Source organism: Oncorhynchus masou, unplaced genomic scaffold (assembly GCF_036934945.1).
Source record: "Oncorhynchus masou masou isolate Uvic2021 unplaced genomic scaffold, UVic_Omas_1.1 unplaced_scaffold_2911, whole genome shotgun sequence".
Lineage (NCBI taxonomy): Eukaryota > Metazoa > Chordata > Actinopteri > Salmoniformes > Salmonidae > Oncorhynchus > Oncorhynchus masou.
This window is the reverse complement of record NW_027009332.1, coordinates 25,803-48,000: the sequence shown is the minus strand read 5'-3', so window position 1 is coordinate 48,000 and position 22,198 is coordinate 25,803. Positions and strand designations below refer to the sequence as shown.

The 22,198-nt window shown below is 47.1% G+C and overlaps 1 protein-coding gene across 1 annotated transcript in view; it reads right to left on the bottom strand.

Annotated features, from left to right (window-relative positions):
* Positions 1-3,314: 3,314 nt before the first annotated feature.
* The window catches only part of LOC135534004 (DNA-directed RNA polymerase III subunit RPC1-like), a 44,335-nt gene continuing 25,451 nt past the window's right edge, over positions 3,315-22,198 (bottom strand). Inside the window, 8 exon segments of the mRNA XM_064961165.1 lie at positions 3,315-3,405; positions 3,861-4,156; positions 6,616-6,729; positions 8,779-8,949; positions 10,044-10,181; positions 16,388-16,506; positions 19,505-19,616; positions 21,965-22,137. Coding sequence (XP_064817237.1) covers positions 3,315-3,405; positions 3,861-4,156; positions 6,616-6,729; positions 8,779-8,949; positions 10,044-10,181; positions 16,388-16,506; positions 19,505-19,616; positions 21,965-22,137 — 1,214 coding nt within the window.

Genomic DNA, 22,198 nt, shown 5'->3' with positions numbered 1-22,198 from the left:
TCTTATGTGCCCGTTCAGTTACGTATTGCTGGAGAGAGAAAGGGAGAGAGAGAGAGGGATAAAGGGAGAGAGAGAGAGAGAGAGAGGGATAAAGGGGGAGAGAGGGAGAGAGAGAGAGATAAAGGGAAGGGGGAGAGAGAGAGAGAGAGGGATAAAGGGAGAGAGAGAGAGAGAGAAGAGGAGAGAGAGAGAGAGAGAGAGGGAGAAAGGGGAGAAAGAGAGAGAGAGGGAGAGAGAGGGAGAGAGAGAGAGAGAGAGGGAGAGAGAGAGAGAGAGAGAGAGAGAGAGAGAGGGAGAGAGAGATAAAGGGAGAGAGAGAGAGAGAGAGAGAAAGGGAGAGAAAGGGAGAGAGAGAGAGAGAGAGAGAGGATAAAGGGAGAGAAAGGGAGAGAGAGAGAGAGAGAGAGAAAGAGAGAGAGAGAGAGAGAGAGAGAGAGAGGGATAAAGGGAGAGAAAGGGAGAGAGAGAGAGAGAGAGAGAGAGAGAGAGAGAGAGAGAGAGAGAGAGAGAGAGAGAGAGAGAGAGAGAGAGAGAGAGAGAGAGAGAGAGAGAGAGAGAGAGAGAGAGAGAGAGAGAGAGAGAGAGAAAGGGAGAGAGAGAGAGAGAGAGAGAGAGAGCCATGTCAATAACAGCTATGATAAGATGTCAATAATTCACTCCTGTTGAGATGTAACACTTCAGAAACCCAGTGGGAAAAAAACAATTTATTAAATAAATAAATAAAAAGCTGGTAGAAATGACAGTAAAGGGGTTCTAAAGTGATGGTTGTAAAGGGGTTCTAAAGTGATGGTTGTAAAGGGGTTCTAAAGCGATGGTTGTAAAGGGGTTCTAAAGGGGTTCTAAAGTGATGGTTGTAAAGGGGTTCTAAAGCGATGGTTGTGATGGTTGTAAAGGGGTTCTAAAGTGATGGTTGTAAAGGGGTTCTAAAAATGGTTGTGATGGTTGTAAAGGGGTTCTAAAGTGATGGTTGTAAAGGGGTTCTAAAGTGATGGTTGTGATGGTTGTAAAGGGGTTCTAAAGGGGTTCTAAAGTGATGGTTGTAAAGGGGTACTAAAGGGGTTCTAAAGCGATGGTTGTAAAGGGGTTCTAAAGCGATGGTAGTAAAGGGGTTCTAAAGTGATGGTTGTAAAGGGGTTCTAAAGTGATGGTTGTATAGGGGTTCTAAAGTGATGGTTGTGATGGTTGTAAAGGGGTTCTAAAGTGATGGTTGTGATGGTTGTAAAGGGGTTCTAAAGTGATGGTTGTGATGGTTGTAAAGGGGTTCTAAAGTGATGGTTGTGATGGTTGTAAAGGGGTTCTAAAGCGATGGTTGTAAAGGGGTTCTAAAGTGATGGTTGTAAATGGGTTCTAAAGTGATGGTTGTGATGGTTGTAAAGGGGTTCTAAAGGGGTTCTAAAGTGATGGTTGTAAAGGGGTACTAAAGCGATGGTTGTAAAGGGGTTCTAAAGTGATGGTTGTAAAGGGGTTCTAAAGTGATAACTCTTCAACCACTTTTGCCGCTGGGTCACTTAGTACATAATGTAGTGTACAGACCTTGGTAAATCAAGAGAACCGTTAGGAGATCATGCTTCCACACAACACACCAGCAGAGCTGCACAGTGTAAAACTGGTCTTTCAAACACAGCACTATGCACTAGGTCAGGCTGTGCAGGACAGACAGTAACATCACAGAACAAGAAACACTCATTCCATTTCATCCACAATCCATTTAAATCAACCCTGCCAAAAACATTCTGTTGATCAAAACCCCATAACGATGCAACTCTTAGACGATTAGTAAAACAACATTCAAATCAACCGTGGATGCATTCCACAATAAAATGTATTTAAAAATGATGTACAACGTTTACATTTATTTGATCAAATCAAACCCTTACTACGATTCAACACTTGCCTGATTAGTACTGTAATCCAAACATGGGTACACACGTTGAAAAAGCCAAACTTTAGAATTGACCAAGTGACTGAATGCAGTGTTTGAAGCGGTGCTGTTGTCACGTGGTTAGTCTCACACCATTACCCAGACACGATGCACGTTAGACACCATACCTCCATATACTTCTCTGAGCCCGTGTCTGTCAAGGCCTTGACGAGGGGGACAAAGACAGAAACCGCAGAGTAAACTGGAGCAACCTGACCACGCGTTCCTTAAATCAACTCAGTGTGCGTGCACGGACGCTCACATTATTCACCATTAAAATATGGTAATGACTAGAAACTAAAATTAAATTAACTAACGAATGGGGGGGAAACAAAAACAAAAGGTGATTATGCGTCTATCTTGAAATCAGTTAATTAGCTGATAACGGAGAGGCCTATTCATTTGAAACCAGAAGTTGTCGTAGAAGTCCTTGACCCCTGTGCTGATCTGACTTTCAACATTCCAATTAAAAGTTTATATACAAAAAAAAAAAAGGGGAACGTTCCAACAATAACGATGCCAATCCTTCAGGCTTCTGTCCCTATCAACCAGTAGCAGAACTTCCAGACCCTGAGTGTGTATGACGGAACGTTGTTAAAATGGGACGTAACCCCATCTGCCTCGGGAGACTAAATCACCAATATACCTTTAAATAACCCCCCTGGATTACAGAGCATGTACTGATGAAGAAACAGTAACAATATACACAAACCCTGTTGTAACAACATACATTATAAATGGTAATACATGTTTAAAGAAGCTTTTAATGTTTAGAGAAGCTTTTTTTTTTATGTGAACATTTCTAGTCACAGTACTCATGGGACACGCCTTTATTAGGAGGCATCCTAGAGCACGGAGGTCTCATGGGACACGCCTTTATTAGGAGGAATCCTAGAGCACGGAGGTCTCATGGGACACGCCTTTATTAGGAGGAATCCTAGAGCACGGAGGTCTCATGGGACACGCCTTTATTAGGAGGCATCCTAGAGCACGGAGGTCTCATGGGACACGCCTTTATTAGGAGGCATCCTAGAGCACGGAGGTCTCATGGGACACGCCTTTATTAGGAGGCATCCTAGAGCACTGAGGTCTCATGGTACAGGTCATTAAAGGAGGAAACCTAGAGCACGGAGGTCTCATCGGACACTCCTTTATTAGGAGGAATCCTAGAGCACGGAGGTCTCATGGGACAGGTCATTAAAGGAGGCATCCTAGAGCACGGAGGTCTCATGGGACAGGTCATTAAAGGAGGCATCCTAGAGCACGAAGGTCTCATGGTACAGGTCTTTATTAGGAGGAATCCTAGAGCACGGAGGTCTCATGGTACACGTCATTAAAGGAGATATCCTAGAGCATGGAGGTCTCATGGGACAGGTCTTTATTATGAGGAATCCTAGAGCACGGAGGTCTCATGGTACACGTCATTAAAGGAGGAATCATAGAGCACGGAGGTCTCATGGGACAGGTCTTTATTAGGAGGAATCCTAGAGCACGGAGGTCTCATTGTACACGTTGTGTCTTGTTTTTCCCCAGTGGGAGCTGTGGTGCTTTTGAGAGCGAGAGAGCGAGAGCAAGAGAGAGAGAGAGGGAGAGAGAGACAGAGACAGAGAGAGACAGAGACAGAGAGAGACAGAGACAGAGAGAGACAGACAGAGAGACAGACAGAGAGAGAGACAGAGAGAGAGACAGAGAGAGAGACAGAGAGAGAGACAGAGAGAGAGACAGAGAGAGAGACAGAGAGAGAGACAGAGACAGAGAGAGACAAAGAGAGACAAAGAGAGAGAGAGACAGAGACAGAGAGAGACAGAGACAGAGACAGAGACAGAGAGAGAGAGAGAGAGAGAGAGAGAGACAGAGAGACAGAGACAGAAAGAGAGAGAGAGAGAGAGAGAGAGAGAGAGACAGAGACAGAGAGAGACAGAGAGACAGAGAGCAGGACGTGCCTCCTTGGCAGCCGGTAGCTTCTCTCTTGGCGTTCATGTGGTTCTCCCGTAGCTCACATGCCAGATCCATGATGAAATCTCTCCTGCTGACTGGCTTGTACAACACGGACGCGTTGACAGCAGCCACGTCGGGCACGTTGTAGAACACCGTGTTCGGCAGATGGAAAGGCCGTCTGTACACGGTAGAGATATATAACCTTTGCGTGATTGTAGTCTGTCGTCGTCTCCCGGGTTTCTTCTTGCGGTCATTGCCGACGGCAACAGCGGGATGCATGGTGTTGAGGATGACACACTTTTATTGACACCCACACACCACTTTACCTCTCTCCATCACTGATGTGGAGTACAGCTCAGCTGGTCTGTTGTTTTGCACCGGGGGAGGGGGGCAAGCTTACCACTCTCTAAGCGTCATGGAAACGGCGGAATACACTCATTCAGATTCTATATAGAAATCAACATGTTTTACCTACATGTGACTGAAGGATGAAATCTATAACTTGATAAATCTATAGCTGATAAATCTATAACTGATAAATCTATGATATTTGAACGGTGGTTGAAGATCTGCTGTTGGCTGTTGATAGACCATAATATAGGTCTGTGTCCTAAATGTCACCCCAGTCCCTATATAGAGCCCAATGGGCCCAGGTTAACACTAGTCCCTATATAGAGCCCAATGGGCCCAGGTTAACACTAGTCCCTATATAGAGCCCAATGGGCCCAGGTTACCACTAGTCCCTAAATAGAGCCCAATGGGCCCAGGTTACCACTAGTCCCTATATAGAGCCCAATGGGCCCAGGTTAACACTAGTCCCTATATAGAGCCCAATGGGCCCAGGTTAACACTAGTCCCTATATAGAGCCCAATGGGCCCAGGTTAACACTAGTCCCTATATAGAGCCCAATGGGCCCAGGTTAACACTAGTCCCTATATAGAGCCCAATGGGCCCAGGTTACCACTAGTCCCTATATAGAGCCCAATGGGCCCAGGTTAACACTAGTCCCTATATAGAGCCCAATGGGCCCAGGTTAACACTAGTCCCTATATAGAGCCCAATGGGCCCAGGTTAACACTAGTCCCTATATAGAGCCCAATGGGCCCAGGTTAACACTAGTCCCTATATAGAGCCCAATGGGCCCAGGTTAACACTAGTCCCTATATAGAGCCCAATGGGCCCAGGTTAACACTAGTCCCTATATAGAGCCCAATGGGCCCAGGATAACACCAGTCCCTATATAGAGCCCAATGGGCCCAGGTCAACAGTAGTGCAGCCCATAGGGAATAGGGTGCCATTTGAGGATGTTACCCAGGTCTAAGTCTCGGTCTCTACGCCGGGGTGTAACTGCTGGTAACATTGGTTTGAATGAAGAAATCTGTCAAACTTGACATTATAATTGGCTGTTGATGATTGATATAGGTCTATAGGCTGGGACATTACTGTTGATGATTGATATAGGTCTATAGGCTGAGACATTACTGTTGATGATTGATACAGGTCTATAGGCTGGGACATTACTGTTGATGATTGATACAGGTCTATAGGCTGGGACATTACTGTTGATGACTGATACAGGTCTAAAGGCTATAGCATTACTGTTGATGACTGATATAGGTCTAAAGGCTATAGCATTACTGTTGATGACTGATATAGGTCTAAAGGCTGAGATATTACTGTTGATGACTGATATAGGTCTAAAGGCTATAGCATTACTGTTGATGACTGATATAGGTCTAAAGGCTATAGCATTACTGTTGATGACTGATATAGGTCTAAAGGCTGGGACATTACTGTTGATGACTGATATAGGTCTAAAGGCTATAGCATTACTGTTGATGACTGATATAGGTCTAAAGGCTATAGCATTACTGTTGATGACTGATACAGGTCTATAGGCTGAGACATTACTGTTGATGATTGATATAGGTCTATAGGCTGGGATATTACTGTTGATGACTGATATAGGTCTATAGGCTGGGACATTACTGTTGATGACTGATATAGGTCTATAGGCTGAGACATTACTGTTGATGACTGATACAGGTCTAAAGGCTATAGCATTACTGTTGATGATTGATACAGGTCTATAGGCTGAGACATTACTGTTGATGACTGATATAGGTCTATAGGCTGGGACATTACTGTTGATGACTGATATAGGTCTATAGGCTGGGATATTACTGTTGATGCCTGATATAGGTCTAAAGGCTATAGCATTACTGTTGATGACTGATATAGGTCTAAAGGCTATAGCATTACTGTTGATGATTGATATAGGTCTAAAGGCTATAGCATTACTGTTGATGATTGATACAGGTCTATAGGCTGGGACATTACTATTGATGACTGATATAGGTCTATAGGCTATAGCATTACTGTTGATGACTGATATAGGTCTAAAGGCTATAGCATTACTGTTGATGACTGATATAGGTCTATAGGCTGAGACATTACTGTTGATGATTGATATAGGTCTAAAGGCTATAGCATTACTGTTGATGACTGATATAGGTCTAAAGGCTATAGCATTACTGTTGATGACTGATATAGGTCTATAGGCTGTAACATTACTCTTGATAATAGATCTAAAATCAATAATATAGTCTGGTCTCAAACGGCACCCTATTCCATACGGTATGCAGTGCACTACTTCAGACCAGGGCTCTGGTTAAAGTGCACTATGTAGGGAATAGGGTGCCATTTTGAATGCAAGACATAGAAGCAGTCAAGTGGATAAGTGATAGTTATTTACCTCGAGGAAACTGTCTCGGCAGCACTTGAAGTCACTCCTCATCATGATGGACTCTGCTGTCAGGACCAACTCGTTCTTACTAAGGGCTGGCTGCTCTGAACACGTATGGACAGACTGGGGGATGGAGGGATGGAGGAGGGAGAGAGGGATGGAGGGATGAGGGATAGAGGGATGGAGGGATGGAGAGGAGGGATAGAGGGATGGAGGGATGGAGAGGAGGGATAGAGGGATGGAGGGATGGAGAGGAGGGATAGAGGGATGGAGGGATGGAGAGGAGGGATAGAGGGATGGAGGGATGGAGAGGAGGGATGGAGGGATGGAGAGGAGGGATAGAGGGATGGAGGGATAGAGGGATGGAGGGATAGAGGGATAGAGGGATGAGGGATGGAGAGGAGGGATAGAGGGATGGAGGGATGGAGAGGAGGGATGGAGGGATGGAGAGGAGGGATAGAGGGATGGAGGGATAGAGGTATGGAGAGGAGGGATAGAGGGATGGAGGGATGGAGAGGAGGGATAGAGGGATGGAGGGATGGAGAGGAGGGATGGAGGGATGGAGAGGAGGGATAGAGGGATGGAGGGATAGAGGTATGGAGAGGAGGGATAGAGGGATGGAGGGATGGAGAGGAGGGATAGAGGGATGGAGGGATGGAGAGGAGGGATGGAGGGATGGAGAGGAGGGATAGAGGGATGGAGGGATAGAGGTATGGAGAGGAGGGATAGAGGGATGGAGGGATGGAGAGGAGGGATAGAGGGATGGAGGGATGGAGAGGAGGGATAGAGGGATGGAGGGAGGAGGGATATAGGGATGGAGAGAGGAGGGATGGAGGGAGGAGGGATATAGGGATGGAGAGAGGAGGGATGGAGGTATAGAGGGATGGAGAGGAGGGATAGAGGTATAGAGGGATGGAGAGAGGAGGGATAGAGGGAGGAGGGATATAGGGATGGAGAGAGGAGGGATGGAGAGAGGAGGGAGGGAGGATGGATAGAGGGATGAAGGGAGGAGTGATGGAGGGAAGAGGAGTGATGGAGGGATAGAGGAAGGAGGTATGGAGGGAAGAGGAGTGATGGAGGGATAGAGGGGTGGAGGGAAGAGGAGTGATGGAGGGATAGAGGTATGGAGGGAAGAGGAGTGATGGAGGGAAGAGGAGTGATGGAGGGAAGAGGAGTGATGGAGGGATAGAGGGAGGAGGGATAGAGGTATGGAGGGAAGAGGAGTGATGGAGGGATAGAGGGAGGAGGGATAGAAGTATGGAGGGATAGAGGTATGGAGGGATAGAGGGAGGAGGGATAGAGGTATGGAGGGATAGAGGTATGGAGGGATAGAGGTATGGAGGGATAGAGGGAGGAGGGATAGAGGTATGGAGGGATAGAGGTATGGAGGGATAGAGGTATGGAGGGATAGAGGTATGGAGGGATAGAGGGAGGAGGGATAGAGGTATGGAGGGATAGAGGGAGGAGTGATGGAGGGATAGAGGGAGGAGGTATGGAGGGAAGAGGAGTGATAGAGGGATAGAGGGAGGAGGGCAGATGTGTTATTACTAACTGAGCGGGTGAACAAACAGCTGACCTGCATCACCAACACAGACATAGAGATGACAACATGCATGCTGGGTAAATCCTCATTTCACCGTCTGCACATTCTGAAGCCTGGCACTTTGAAATGTAGGCTTGTTATTGTTATTGTTGCCAGACTGACGACAGGTGAGGTCTAAGAGAATAATGGGTGTGTGTCTCTGTGTGTGCGTCTCTGTGTCTCTGTTTGTGTGTCTCTGTGTGTGTGTCTCTGTGTCTCTGTGTGTGTGTCTCTGTGTCTCTGTGTGTGTGTCTCTGTATCTCTGTGTGTGTGTCTCTGTGTCTCTGTGTGTGTGTCTCTGTGTGTGTGTCTCTGTGTGTGTGTCTCTGTGTCTCTGTGTCTGTGTGTGTGTCTCTGTGTCTCTGTGTGTGTGTCTCTGTGTGTGTCTCTGTGTGTGTGTCTCTGCGCTTGCATGTGTCTCTGTGTGTGTGTCTATGTGTGTCTCTCTCTCTGTGTGTGTGTGTGTGTCTCTGTGTGTCTCTCTCTCTGTGTGTGTCTCTGTGTGTCTCTCTCTCTGTGTGTGTGTGTCTCTCTGTGTCTCTCTCTCTGTGTGTGAGATGAAGTAGTGCCGCAACGTGTGTGTGACTCACCCGGATGTTGTCCAGGACTCTGTTGAACTCCAACGGTTCATCTTTCCCCTCCATGGCGGCCGGGTCCAGGCCGTCCCCCCCGTAGACAAACTGGATGATGTCCCCAGTGGAGCTCCGTACCGTCAGATCATACTGGGAACACAGGTCCTCCAGCGACTTCACCAGACGCCTCTGTTGACACACAACACATCCACCACAGAAGAATCAGATCAGAGGACGACTCCAACAACAGATAGGCATCGTTAATCCTGCTTGTTGTGTCACCGTGTGTGTGTGTGTGTGTGACCACTCGACACCCTTCCTCTGCTTCGTGTCATTAGTCAGATGGTGAGCTGTTCTGATCTGAACACATCAACAACAGACCCCTAAGGACGCTCAACTCTGGACCACCAAGCCAGTTCCACTGCATGTTGTTTTCACTGTAATGATCAGGGCCTGATTTAGACCTGGGACACCAGGTGGGGTGATATTAATGATCAGGGCCTGATTTAGACCTGGGACACCAGGTGGGGTGATATTAATGATCAGGGCCTGATTTAGACCTGGGACACCAGGTGGGGTTATATTAATGATCAGGGCCTGATTTAGACCTGGGACACCAGGCGGGGTGATATTAATGATCAGGGCCTGATTTAGACCTGGGACACCAGGTGGGGTGATATTAATGATCAGGGCCTGATTTAGACCTGGGACACCAGGCGGGGTGATATTAATGATCAGGGCCTGATTTAGACCTGGGACACCAGGTGGGGTGATATTAATGATCAGGGCCTGATTTAGACCTGGGACACCAGGTGGGGTGATATTAATGATCAGGGCCTGATTTAGACCTGGGACACCAGGTGGGGTGATATTAATGATCAGGGCCTGATTTAGACCTGGGACACCAGGCGGGGTGATATTAATGATCAGGGCCTGATTTAGACCTGGGACACCAGGTGGGGTGATATTAATGATCAGGGCCTGATTTAGACCTGGGACACCAGGCGGGGTGATATTAATGATCAGGGCCTGATTTAGACCTGGGACACCAGGTGGGGTTATATTAATGACCAGGTAGAACAGAAAGCCAGCAGGTTCCGGACCTCATAGGGTCAGAGTTGAATAGTCCTGCCCTAGGAGATAACTACTCAAGAGGGAGCCTGATAAGATTTAGATTTGTCGGGAGCACACGTTGTTCCCTCTTTTCTTTAATACAAGCAGAGAGCAGAGGGTGTTGGGTACGGTGCAGCAGGCAGCAGCCCAGCGGTGTGTGTGTGTGTTACCTGCATGTATCCGGTCTCAGCTGTTTTAACGGCGGTGTCCACCAAGCCCTCTCGACCAGCCATAGTGTGGAAAAAGAACTCTGTCGGCGTCAGGCCTGAATAAAAGCTGTCAGCTACAAACCCTTTAGCCGCAGGGAGCTGTGAGACGACACACAGAGAGAGAGAGAGAGGTGTTACATCATTATAAAAGGCCCCAACACCCAATTCACTATTACTGTAGAGTGCACTACTTCTGACCAGGGCCCTACAGAGCCTTTAGCCACAGTAAGCTGTGACACAACACAGAGACAGAGAGAGAGAGAGAGAGAGGTGTTACATCATTATAAAAGGCCCTGGACGAGTCCCAAAATGGCACCCTATTCACTATTACTGTAACGTGCACTACTTCTGACCAGGGCCCTACAGAGCCTTGGTCAACAGAAGTGTACTAAGTAGGGAAAAGGGTTGCCATTTTGGGATTCATCCCCTGTCAGAGCAAACAAATGAAAACAGGGCTCTGACCGAGCCAGCTGGAGATGTTGTTTACTGCTCGGAAAGAGAAACATCTATCAACGTATGAACGTTTTTCAACTCTTGGCTTACAATTTCTGCCGGTTCGAGAAAATCTAATTGACATAAATCCCCATCGCAATCCATCTGTTTAAGCTAAAGATTGTTTTTTGCATCAGGCTGTGTGTGTCTCAATCCGCCGCATCCCGACTAGTCTCCCAGTCCCTGCCGTTGAATAATATCCCCACAGCACGATGCTGCCACCACCATGCTTCACCGTAGGGATACTGACAGGTTTCCTCCAGATGTGAAGCTTGGCATTCAGGCTAACAAAAAAAAAAGAGTTCAATCTTGGTTTCATCAGGTCAGAGAATCTTATTTCGCATGGTCTGAGTCCTTTAGGTGCCTTTTGGCAAACTTCAAACGGGCTGTGATGTGCTTTTTACTGAGGAGTGGCTTCTGTCTGGCCACTCTACCATAAAGCCCTGATTGGTGGAGTGCTGCAGAGATGGTTGTCCTTCTGGAAGGTTCTCCCATCTCCACAGGGGAACTCTGGAGCTCTGTCAGAGTAACCATCGGGTTCTTGGTGACTTCCCTGTCCAAAGGTCCTTCTCCCCTGATTGCTCAGTTTGGCCGAGGGGCCAGCTCCAGGAAGAGTCTTGGTGGTTCCAAACTTCCTCCATTTAAGAATAATGGAGGCCACTGTGTTCTTGGGGACCTTCAATGCTGCCGACACATTTTGGTACCTTTCCCCAGATCTGTGCCTCGACACAATCCTGTCTCGGAGCTCTACGCACAATTCCTTCGACCCCATGACTTGGTTTTTGCTCTGACGTGCACTGTCAACTGTGGGACCTTATATAGACAGGTGTGTGTCTTTCCAAATCATGTCCAATCAGTTGAATTTACCACAGATCGAATCCAATGAAGTTGTAGAAACATCTCAAGGATTATCAATGATCAATGGAAACAGGATGCACCTGAGCTCAATTTCAAGTCTCATAACAAAGGGTCTGAATACTTATGTAAATAAGGTATTTCTGTTTATTTGCAAAAACTTGTTTCCGCTTTGACATTATGGGGTATTGTGTGTAGATTGATGAGGGGCAAAAAATAATTGCATCAATTTTTAGAATAAGACTAACTTAACAAAATGTGGAAAAAGTCAAGGGGTCTGAATACTTTCTGATTGAACTGTATATGATAAAAGCTACTGCACATTAGGCATCGACAGAAAACCAAAAGCCCTTTGATATAGCGAGCTATATGATCTCTTGGGTAAATAAATGAAACCAGCTTCCCTGTAGGCTAATCTTTTTGAGTGTGAACGGTATTAATGTAGCCTACTGTATTTTTTAAATTTTACCTTTATTTAACCAGGCAAGTCAGTTAAGAACAAATTCTTATTTTCAATGACAGCCTAGGAACAGTGGGTTAACTGCCTGTTCAGGGGCAGAACGACAGACTTGTACCTTGTCAGCTCGGGGGTTTGAACTTGCAAACTTCCGGTTACTAGTCCAACACTCTAACCACTAGGCTACCCTGCCATGTACATTGTTCAAACCATGACAAAGCAAGGAGAGAACATGTCATTCTGGTGCTGCACATGCAGACTATAAAGTTACAAGTAAAAATATATTTTGAAATATAATAGGGCCTATTTGTATAATTAGTAGACTGACACATATATACCTTTCATAATATTTCCCAATGTTATTAGTCTACCTCCTCATTCCCTCGAGTGCTGCTTCAATTCTTCCTCGCTTTAAAAGGTCAAATAAAAGGAAATACAGCATTTATGTTTCCTTATCGGCATCATTCTAACGCCATCCTTGAATATAGGACTAGAATTAGATGGCTGTCACTTCTCTTCACGTAGTTATGGGTCTGAATTAATAACTGCTCTAGCCTACCACCATCTGAATGGTTATGGGTCTGAATTAATAACTGCTAGTGTCTACCACCATCTGAATGGTTATGGGTCTGAATTAATAACTGCTATAGTCAACCACCATCTGAATGGTTATGGGTCAGAATTAATAACTGCTATAGTCTACCACCATCTGAATGGTTATGGGTCTGAATTAATAACTGCTATAGTCTACCACCATCTGAATGGTTATGGGTCTGAATTAATAACTGCTATAGTCTACCACCATCTGAATGGTTATGGGTCTGAATTAATAACTGCTATAGTCTACCACCATCTGAATGGTTATGGGTCTGAATTAATAACTGCTATAGTCTACCACCATCTGAATGGTTATGGGTCTGAATTAATAACTGCTATAGTCTACCACCATCTGAATGGTTATGGGTCTGTATTAATAACTGCTATAGTCTACCACCATCTGAATGGTTATGGGTCTGTATTAATAACTGCTATAGTCTACCACCATCTGAATGGTTATGGGTCTGTATTAATAACTGCTATAGCCTACCACCATCTGAATGGTTATGGGTCTGAATGGTTATGGGTCTGAATTAATAACTGCTATAGTCTACCACCATCTGAATGGTTATGGGTCTGAATTAATAACTGCTATAGTCTACCACCATCTGAATGGTTATGGGTCTGAATTAATAACTGCTATAGTCTACCACCATCTGAATGGTTATGGGTCTGAATTAATAACTGCTATAGCCTACCACCATCTGAATGGTTATGGGTCTGAATTAATAACTGCTATAGTCTACCACCCAATGCACATTCACTCTTCTTTCAAACTACCCATCAGTTCTATTGGCTGCTGTATTTAACATTCAGCAAATAGAAATGATAAAATAGAAACGCTAAAATAGCAAGCTATTCTAGCCTAGCTTTGCCTGCATGGAAGTCCTAGAAGTCAGGAGTGTTTTTTAAGGAGAAACCAGCGGCCGACAGGTGCCTGCATATTGCGCAAGAGACAGAGGCTGTCAGCTAGAAGCTTATCATATATAACCCATTAAATATAAAAAGGCTAATAACTGCATTGAATTTATTACCTGAAAGAGGTGGGCTCAGACATCTATAAAATAGGGCTATATATATATATATATATATATATATATCAATCTAGAACAGGATTATCTATGTTGGATGCAATTTGAATGGAGATGATGGAGAGAGAAAGACTGAGAAAGTGCTCCACTGGTTCATAGCAACAATGTGCCTGTGATAGGTATGCTTTAAAACTGATTTAGGCCGCCTGTCCCCCCTCCGAGATGGGCCGCCTGTCCTGTCCCGTTCCCCCCCGAGACGGGCCGTCTGTCCCCACCCCGAGATGGGCTGCCTGCCCCCCCCGTCTGTCCCCCCAACCGTCTGTCCCCCCCCCCCACCCTGAGATGGGCCGCCTGTCCACACACTGAGATGGGCCGCCTGCCCCCCCCCCGTGACGGGCTGTCTGTCCGTCCCCCCACCCTGAGATGGGCCGCCTGTCCCCACACTGAGATGGGCTGCCTGCCCCCCCGTGACGGGCCGTCTGTCCCCACCCTGAGATGGGCCGCCTGCCCCCGAGACGGGCCGTCTGTCCCCACCCTGAGATGGGCCGCCTGTCCCCACACTGAGATGGGCCGCCTGTCCCCACCCTGAGATGGGCCACCTGTCCCCACACTGAGATGGGCCACCTGTCCCCACCCTGAGATGGGCCGCCTGTCCCCACACTGAGATGGGCCGCCTGTCCCCACACTGAGATGGGCCGCCTGTCCCCACCCTGAGATGGGCCACCTGTCCCCACCCTGAGATGGGCCGCCTGTCCCCACCCTGAGATGGGCCACCTGTCCCCACCCTGAGATGGGCCACCTGTCCCCACCCTGAGATGGGCCGCCTGCCCCCCCCGTGACGGGCCGCCTGTCCCCACCCTGAGATGGGCCACCTGTCCCCACCCTGAGATGGGCCACCTGTCCCCACACTGAGATGGGCCACCTGTCCCCACCCTGAGATGGGCCACCTGTCCCCACCCTGAGATGGGCCGTCTGTCCCCACACTGAGACGGGCCGTCTGTCCACCACCCTGATGGGCCGCCTGCCCCCCCCCGAGACGGGGCCGTCTGTCCCCACCCTGAGACGGGCCGCCTGCCCCCCCGAGATGGGCCACCTGTCCCCACCCTGAGATGGGCCACCTGTCCCCACCCTGATTCCTCATCGGAGGCCGTAGAGAAGCCAGATGTAGACATGGCATATTATTAAGCAGTTCCATTTCATGCTGTTCGTTTAAATAAGTTATAATTTACCATTTTTTCCGCAGTTATTTATTCCCCCCCAAAAAATGTAGATGTTTTGGGAGGTAAATTCCAGTAAATCTTGGTAACGGGATGCCTGCCATTAAACCCTAATGCTGACTGCAGCAATGTCCACCAGAGCTGTTGCCAGAGAATTTAAATGTTAATTTCTCTACCTTAAGCCGCCTCCAACATCGTTTTAGAGAATTTGGCAGTACTTCTAACCGGCTTAACTGTAACCACGCCAGCCGAGGATCTCCACACCTGGTTTCGTCATCTACGGGATCGTCGGAGACCAGCCACCTAGACAGCTGATGAAACTGTGGGTTTGAACAACCGAAAAAATGTCTGCGCAAACGGTCAGAAACCATCTCATCTACGTGCTCGTCTTCCTCACCAGGGTCTTGACCTGACTGCTGTTCGGCACCATAAATCGACTTCAGTGGGCAAATGCTCACATCGTCGGCCACTGGCAGGCTGGAGAAGTGTGCTCGTCGCGGATTAATTCAATTGTCCTGGGCAGATGGCAGACAGCGTGTACCGCGTTGTGAGGACGAGCGGTTTGCTGATGTCAATGTTGTGAACAGAGTGCCCCATGGTGGCGATGGGGTTATGCAAATTGATTTTTACCGATGGCAATTTGAATGCACAGAGATACCGTGATGAGATCCTGAGGTCCGTTGTTGTGCCATTCATCCACCACCATTCACCTCATGTTTCAGCATGATAATGCAGAGCCACATGACGCAACGATCTGTAAACAATTCCCGGGAAGCTGAAAATGTCCCAGTTCTTCAATGGCCTGCATACTCAACAGACATGTCAACCATTGAGCATGTTTGGGATGCTCTGGATCGACAGTTCCAGCCAATATCCAGCAACTTTGCACAGCCATTGAAGAAGAGTGGAGCAACATTCCACAGGCCACAAATCAACAGCCTGATCAACTCTATGTGAAAGAGATGTGTCACGCTGCATTAGGTAAATGGTGGTCACACCAGATACCGACTGGTTTTCTGATCCACGCCCCTACTTTTATTTAAAAGGTATCAAATCAAATCTTATTTGTAACATACATATGGTTAGCAGATGTTAATGCAGTCGGTATTTACAGTCATGTGAAATCCATAGATTAGATCCATAGATTAGATCCATAGATTAGATCCATAGATTAGAACCATAGATTAAATCCACAGATTAAATCCACAGATTAAACCCACAGATTAAATCCACAGATTAAACCCACAGATTAAACCCACAGATTAAACCCATAGATTAAACCCATAGATTAGGGACCTAATGAATTTATTTACATTGACTGATCTCCTTATATGAACTGTAACTCAGTGAAAATCATGTTAAATGGCTGCATGTGTAATTGTATCTACTTCCATTGTCCTCCAGGAGTAGCTTCAGTCCCTCAGTTGTGTCCCAAATGTCCCCCTATTTCCTACAATGCACTCCTTTTGACCAGAACCCTATCAGTCGCCTGGTCAAAAGGAGTGCACTATGAAATAGGGTGTCATTTGGGCGATAGCCCAGCCTAATCTCTTCATGTTATGAATGAATGAATGAATGAATGAAGCCTTTGAGACTCCATACAGTCATAATGGTGATTTCAGCGGGTTTAATAAACGGCCTTGAGGAGGTTCTTACTTTAGAGTGCTTCTCAAAGTGTGGCAGCGAGCGGTTCTCAAAGCCGTCGGGCACTCGAGAGCCGCTTATAGCCTGCTGGCCCACGCAGGCGATCATCTGGGAGATGTTGATGAAGGATCCTATGGAAGGGAAAATGAAAGGGAGGAAGAAATAAGACCATTAGCGTTACTGAATCATCACCTCAAACAACAAACAAATCCTAAGCATTCTACCATATTCAGGGAAAAGTAAGCAGCCAGAACGGCTCATAGGAGAAGAATCTTGTGTCTCCTCAGGACACCCCCTGGACAGGACACTAGTCTATCACCTCAGTACACCCCCTGGACAGGACACTAGTCTATCTCCTCAGGACACCCCCTGGACAGGACACTAGTCTATCACCTCAGTCCACCCACTGGACAGGACACTAGTCTGTCTCCTCAGTCCACCCCCTGGACAGGACACTAGTCTATCACCTCAGGACACCCCCTGGACGGGACACTAGTCTATCTCCTCAGTACACCCCCTGGACAGGACACTAGTCTATCACCTCAGGACACCCCCTGGACAGGACACTAGTCTATCGCAGGGCCTTACCCCCTGGACAGGACACTAGTCTATCACCTCAGGACACCCCCTGGACAGGACACTAGTCTATCACCTCAGTACACCCCCTGGACAGGACACTAGTCTATCGCAGGGCCTTAACCCCTGGACAGGACACTAGCCTATCGCAGGGCCTTACCCCTGGACAGGACACTAGTCTATCTCCTCAGTACACCCCCTGGACAGGACACTAGTCTATCGCAGGGCCTTACCCCCTGGACAGGACACTAGTCTATCGCAGGGCCTTACCCCCTGGACAGGACACTAGTCTATCGCAGGGCCTTACCCCCTGGACAGGACACTAGTCTATCGCAGGGCCTGACCCCCTGGACAGGACACTAGTCTACCACAACACCATCGAGTCACACACTCTAACCACAACACCATCGAGTCACACACACGCTAACCACAACACCATCGAATCACACACTCTAACCACAACACCATTGAGTTGGACCATATACAGTTACTGCCAATAATCAATGAATACATGAGAAATGTAGCAGGGGGAAAAGACATAATGGAGAGATGTTGATGAGTCTACAGCAGGGAGAAGAGACATGATGATGGAGAGATGTTGATGAGACTCTACAGCAGGGAGAAGAGACATGATGATGGAGAGATGTTGATGAGAGTCTACAGCAGGGAGAAGAGACATGGAGAGATGTTGCTGAGTCTACAGCAGGGAGAAGAGACATGATGATGGAGAGATGTTGATGAGAGTCTACAGCAGGGAGAAGAGACATGGAGAGATGTTGCTGAGTCTACAGCAGGGAGAAGAGACATGATGACGGAGAGATGTTGATGAGAGTCTACAGCAGGGAGAAGAGACATGATGGAGAGATGTTGATGAGAGTCTACAGCAGGGAGAAGAGACATGGAGAGATGTTGATGAGAGTCTACAGCAGGGAGAAGAGACATGATGACGGAGAGATGTTGATGAGAGTCTACAGCAGGGAGAAGAGACATGATGACGGAGAGATGTTGATGAGAGTCTACAGCAGGGAGAAGAGACATGATGACGGAGAGATGTTGATGAGAGTCTACAGCAGGGAGAAGAGACATGATGGAGAGATGTTGATGAGACTCTACAGCAGGGAGAAGAGACATGATGATGGAGAGATGTTGATGAGTCTACAGCAGGGAGAAGAGACATGATGATGGAGAGATGTTGATGAGAGTCTACAGCAGGGAGAAGAGACATGATGACGGAGAGATGTTGATGAGAGTCTACAGCAGGGAGAAGAGACATGATGATGGAGAGATGTTGATGAGACTCTACAGCAGGGAGAAGAGACATGATGATGGAGAGATGTTGATGAGTCTACAGCAGGGAGAAGAGACATGATGGAGAGATGTTGATGAGTCTACAGCAGGGAGAAGAGACATGATGGAGAGATGTTGATGAGAGTCTACAGCAGGGAGAAGAGACATGATGACGGAGAGATGTTGATGAGAGTCTACAGCAGGGAGAAGAGACATGATGATGGAGAGATGTTGATGAGAGTCTACAGCAGGGAGAAGAGACATGATGATGGAGAGATGTTGATGAGTCTACAGCAGGGAGAAGAGACATGATGGAGAGATGTTGATGAGTCTACAGCAGGGAGAAGAGACATGGAGAGATGTTGCTGAGTCTACAGCAGGGAGAAGAGACATAATGATGGAGAGATGTTGATGAGACTCTACAGCAGGGAGAAGAGACATGATGGGGAAAGGATTTAAGGGCATTTACCATTACACTAACTTGTTTACCTTAAACCAGGGGTAGGGAGACTAGATTCAGCCCCGGGGAACTGATTTTTGTCAGAGTGAATGGTCAGGAGGACCTGACCAGAACTATAATAATTTTGAACTCTGCAAATTGACAACTAAAACCCAAAACAACGTCATACCTTGATGACATCGGGACAAGATCACGTCTCTTTTTTCTTTATTCGTTGGAATACTTGGGAAAAGATTTCCTGAATTAAACTCATTTTTTTAGCTGAAAATCCGGGTGATTTTACAGTCATTTTTACAACAAAAAAAGTCGCAGGCCGGTTTTTTAAACCAGCCCGCCTGTCGCCGACCCCAGCCTTAAACCCATGGGCTGGTTTCCTGGACACAGACTAAGCTTTTGAAATCTGTGGAGAATCTCCATTGAGCATATTTTTTAGTGCTGGACAATAAACTATACTGTAAATCCTACCATAAACAGATAATTAAAGAGCCTAAAGCAGGAAAAAATTAAATAAGGCTAATATAAATGGCTATATTAGCATACAGGTCAGCTACAGGTCAGTACTACCCCAAATAATCCATAAAACAAACGTGTAGCCTAGCTGTTCCCATGACAACAACGCTCTAATGGCCAATAAAATCAGAGAGAATCAGGAAGTCTTAGTTGAAGTGAATAAGAACCACTTAGTCCTTATCATTAGAAGTGGGTACAGGCAGAGCTCCTGACATGTGATTAGTGTATGTGTGTGTGTGACAGTGTGTGTATGGTAAAGGCAGAATTTAACCTCCGCGGCTGGTTAGTTGACCTACCTTTGGAGCCACACAGAGCCATAATCAGAGGACTGTTGGTTTTGTCCAGTTCTCTGAGGCAGGCGCTGCCGGCATGGTCTCTGATAACAGACAGCTCCTTCAGGATGAGGGCCTGTTGAGAGACACATCGTTATCACTCTAAACCACAGATAATAGAAAAACCTCCAAAATAGACCCACCATTAAAAAGAAAGCGCTATCTCTCCTCCTCACATCAGTCTGAAGCAGAGATGATGATCTACCTGGTTTCAAAAGGCCACCAGACTAAAGTAGCTGGTCCAGAAGGAGCACCAGACATCAGATACAGTAGCTGGTCTAGAAGGAGAGCCAGACATCAGATACAGTAGCTGGTCTAGAAGGAGCACCAGATATCAGATACAGTAGCTGGTCTAGAAGGAGCACCAGACAATAGATACAGTAGCTGGTGGAGAAGGAGCACCAGACATCAGATACAGTAGCTGGTGGAGAAGGAGCGCCAGACAATAGATACAGTAGCTGGTGGAGAAGGAGCACCAGACAATAGATACAGTAGCTGGTCTAGAAGGAGCGCCAGACATCAGATACAGTAGCTGGTGGAGAAGGAGCACCAGACAATAGATACAGTAGCTGGTGGAGAAGGAGCACCAGACATCAGATACAGTAGCTGGTGGAGAAGGAGCGCCAGACAATAGATACAGTAGCTGGTGGAGAAGGAGCACCAGACAATAGATACAGTAGCTGGTCTAGAAGGAGCGCCAGACATCAGATACAGTAGCTGGTGGAGAAGGAGCACCAGACAATAGATACAGTAGCTGGTGGAGAAGGAGCACCAGACATCAGATACAGTAGCTGGTGGAGAAGGAGCGCCAGACAATAGATACAGTAGCTGGTGGAGAAGGAGCACCAGACAATAGATACAGTAGCTGGTCTAGAAGGAGCGCCAGACAATAGATACAGTAGCTGGTCTAGAAGGAACACAACACAATAGATATAGTAGCTGGTCTAGAAGGAGCGCCAGACAATAGATACAGTAGCTGGTCTAGAAGGAGCGCCAGACAATAGATACAGTAGCTGGTCTAGAAGGAGCGCCAGACAATAGATACAGTAGCTGGTCTAGAAGGAGCGCCAGACAATAAATACAGTAGCTGGTCTAGAAGGAGAGCCAGACAATAGATACAGTAGCTGGTCTAGAAGGAGCGCCAGACAATAGATACAGTAACTGGTCTAGAAGGAGAGCCAGACAATAGATACAGTAGCTGGTCTAGAAGGAGCGCCAGACAATAGATACAGTAGCTGGTCTAGAAGGAGCTCCAGACAATAGATACAGTAGCTGGTCTAGAAGGAGCGCCAGACAATAGATACAGTAGCTGGTCTAGAAGGAGCGCCAGACATCAGCCAGACAATAGATACAGTAGCTGGTCTAGAAGGAGCACCAGACAATAGATACAGTAGCTGGTTTAGAAGGAGCACCAGACAATAGATACAGTAGCTGGTCTAGAAGGAGCACCAGACAATAGATACAGTAGCTGGTCTAGAAGGAGCACCAGACAATAGATACAGTAGCTGGTTTAGAAGGAGCACCAGACAATAGATACAGTAGCTGGTCTAGAAGGAGCACCAGACAATAGATACAGTAGCTGGTCTAGAAGGAGCGCCAGACATCAGCCAGACAATAGATGCAGTAGCTGGTCTAGAAGGAGCACCAGACAATAGATACAGTAGCTGGTTTAGAAGGAGCACCAGACAAAAGATACAGTTGCTGGTTTAGAAGGAGCGCCAGACAATAGATACAGTTGCTGGTTTAGAAGGAGCGCCAGACAATAGATACAGTTGCTGGTTTAGAAGGAGCACCAGACAATAGATACAGTTGCTGGTCTAGAAGGAGCGCCAGACAATAGATACAGTAGCTGGTCTAGAAGGAGCACCAGACATCAGACAGACAATAAACAAAGCTCATGGTGGCTGTTTGTTTGATTTGGGGCTTATTTTGAGCTAGTTTAAGGGGGGGGGGGGTGGTTTGATTTGGGGATACGAGAAATATCAGCTAGTTTAAGGGGGTGGGGGGTTGATTTGGGGATAGCAGAAATATCAGCTCGTTTAAGGGGGGCTGAGCTAAGAGTCATGTAGTCTGGGATATATCTGTGATATACCTCCAGCGTCTCCTCAGCATATCAGCTCGTTTAAGGGGGGCTGAGCTAAGAGTCATGTAGTCTGGGATATATCTGTGATATACCTCCAGCGTCTCCTCAGCATATCAGCTCGTTTAAGGGGGGCTGAGCTAAGAGTCATGTAGTCTGGGATATATCTGGGATATACCTCCAGCGTCTCCTCAGCATATCAGCTCGTTTAAGGGGGGCTGAGCTAAGAGTCATGTAGTCTGGGATATATCTGGGATATACCTCCAGCGTCTCCTCAGCATATCAGCTCGTTTAAGGGGGGCTGAGCTAAGAGTCATGTAGTCTGGGATATATCTGTGATATACCTCCAGCGTCTCCTCTGCCGTGCAGCCTGGCTGTTGCTGCAGTTTGCCCGTCTTCAGGGCCTCGATGTACTCGTCACACTTGGCATAGCCTCCATCCAGCAGGTCCTGCTTGGCCTTCAGCAGACCCTGGCCTGGGGTCACGTCACCAATACCGATGGAGAAACCCCGGTTGGCTGCAAAGGGTTTATAACGGTCATGTTCAGTAGGGCACACTGGAGCCAAATGCTGGACAAC